The sequence below is a fragment of the Austrofundulus limnaeus genome, unplaced genomic scaffold, assembly GCF_001266775.1.
Source record: "Austrofundulus limnaeus strain Quisiro unplaced genomic scaffold, Austrofundulus_limnaeus-1.0 Scaffold2897, whole genome shotgun sequence".
NCBI classification, from domain to species: Eukaryota; Metazoa; Chordata; class Actinopteri; order Cyprinodontiformes; family Rivulidae; genus Austrofundulus; species Austrofundulus limnaeus.
This window is the reverse complement of record NW_013955299.1, coordinates 16,824-18,684: the sequence shown is the minus strand read 5'-3', so window position 1 is coordinate 18,684 and position 1,861 is coordinate 16,824. Positions and strand designations below refer to the sequence as shown.

General features: G+C 55.1%; 1 protein-coding gene across 1 annotated transcript in view; it reads left to right on the top strand.

Annotated features, from left to right (window-relative positions):
- Positions 1–57: 57 nt before the first annotated feature.
- LOC106511534 (urotensin-2 receptor) overlaps positions 58–1,861 on the top strand; it is a 5,558-nt gene continuing 3,754 nt past the window's right edge. Inside the window, exon 1 of the mRNA XM_014000292.1 lies at positions 58–1,512. Within this exon, the coding sequence (XP_013855746.1) occupies positions 397–1,476 (1,080 nt within the window). The 5' untranslated portion in view covers positions 58–396 and the 3' untranslated portion in view covers positions 1,477–1,512. The remainder of the gene's footprint in view (positions 1,513–1,861) is intronic.

Sequence of the window (1,861 nt, the reverse complement as noted above, 5' to 3'; positions counted from 1 at the left end):
ATATAATTTAGGGAGGCTTTAAATTTTTAATGGGGCTCCAGCCCCCCCTGAAATAGACTTAGTGACGCCACTGGTTGATGCGCTTCCACCGCAGTTAAAGTTTGTTTTTCTTTGCTTAATGACAAAATAACTAAAGAAGCATCGACGCGTTTCTTCACAGTCACTAAGTTATTGTTACTGTCATCCAGTCTGGGTGTCACGGTGATGACGTCAGGAGTGAAGGAGCAGCGGGCTGGGAGCGCGCAGCTCAGACACAAACGGAGCTGAGCCAGGAGCGTGTTGTCCTCGCGGACAGTCGGACCGAGCAGCAGCAGCAGTAGGGTCAGCAGCAGCAGGGTCAGCAGCAGCAGCAGCAGCAGGGTCAGCAGCAGCAGCAGCAGAGTCAGCAGCAGAGCCATGAACAGGTCTGCGGCTCCCAGCCCGCAGCGGTTCGGCAGCAGCGGCTCGCTGGGCTCAGTGGACCAGGAGCTCCTCATCACGTCCACCTTCGGGACGCTGCTGTCGGTGGTCTACGTCGTCGGGGTGTCCGGGAACGTGTACACGCTGGTGGTGATGTGCCACTCCATCCGCCTCGCCACGTCCATGTACGTGTCCATCATCAACCTGGCGCTGGCGGACCTGCTCTACCTGTCCACCATCCCCTTCGTGGTGTCCACCTACTTCCTGAAGGACTGGTACTTCGGGGACGTGGGCTGCCGCGTCCTGCTCAGCCTGGACCTGCTCACCATGCACGCGAGCATCTTCACGCTCACGGTCATGTGCACGGAGCGCTACCTGGCCGTGACGCAGCCGCTGGACACGGTCCGGCGCTCCAAGAGCTACCGGAAGGCTCTGGCCTGGGGGGTGTGGCTGCTGTCCCTGGTCCTGACCCTGCCCATGATGGTCATGGTGGCGCAGACCACCAAGACGCTGCCGGAGGGGGGCGTGAAGCGGATGTGCGCGCCCACCTGGGCGCCCCTGGCTTATAAGGTTTACGTGACGGTTCTGTTCGGGACCAGCATCATGGCYCCCGGGCTCATCATCGGGTACCTGTACATCCGGTTGGCCCGCACCTACCTGGAGTCCACGCGCAGCTGTGTGATCAGAGGCAGCAGGAGGTCCCCCAAACAGAAGGTTCTGATCATGATCTTCACCATCGTGCTGGTGTTCTGGGCCTGCTTCCTGCCCTTCTGGATCTGGCAGCTGCTGCCCCTGTACCACAGCCAGCCGCTGAGCCTGGCCTCTCACACGCACACCTGCATCAACTACCTGGTGGCCAGTCTGACGTACAGCAACAGCTGCATCAACCCGTTCCTCTACACGCTGCTCACCAAGAACTACCGGGAGTACCTGAAGAACCGCCACCGGAGCTTCTACAAGTACACGTCCTCCTTCAAGCAGCGGCCGCCCAGTCTGCACTCCTGGGGCAAGTCCGCCTCCTCCAGCAACCAGTTCGACTTCAACTCCGAGACCCTGGTCATGGGCGCGCTCAGGTGACGCGCGAGCCTCGTGCGTAAAAGCTCCTGGTGACAGGTAGGTGTTGGTACGCACCGTGCGTAAAACACGCGCTCAGATGGTTAAAGTCTGCAGGCAGAGCGTTTTCCCAAACAAACTGTGTTCAATAACTACAAATAAAGAACAGATGAATGAATATTGTTAAAGTTTAAACCTGAGATCATCTGATGACGAAACAGGAAGTTGTAGCTGTTTCTTATTCTGCTGTTTGTAAAGTTACAGTCAGAAATTACCTCCTGTATTTTTCTTTTATTTAGACTTTTATCAGAAAAAAAGAACAGATTTATTTTTCAAAGTCAGTTTTTCACCATATGATTCATACATTTATAAATGTCATAATTAAAAACTAAATATTTAACTTACAAAT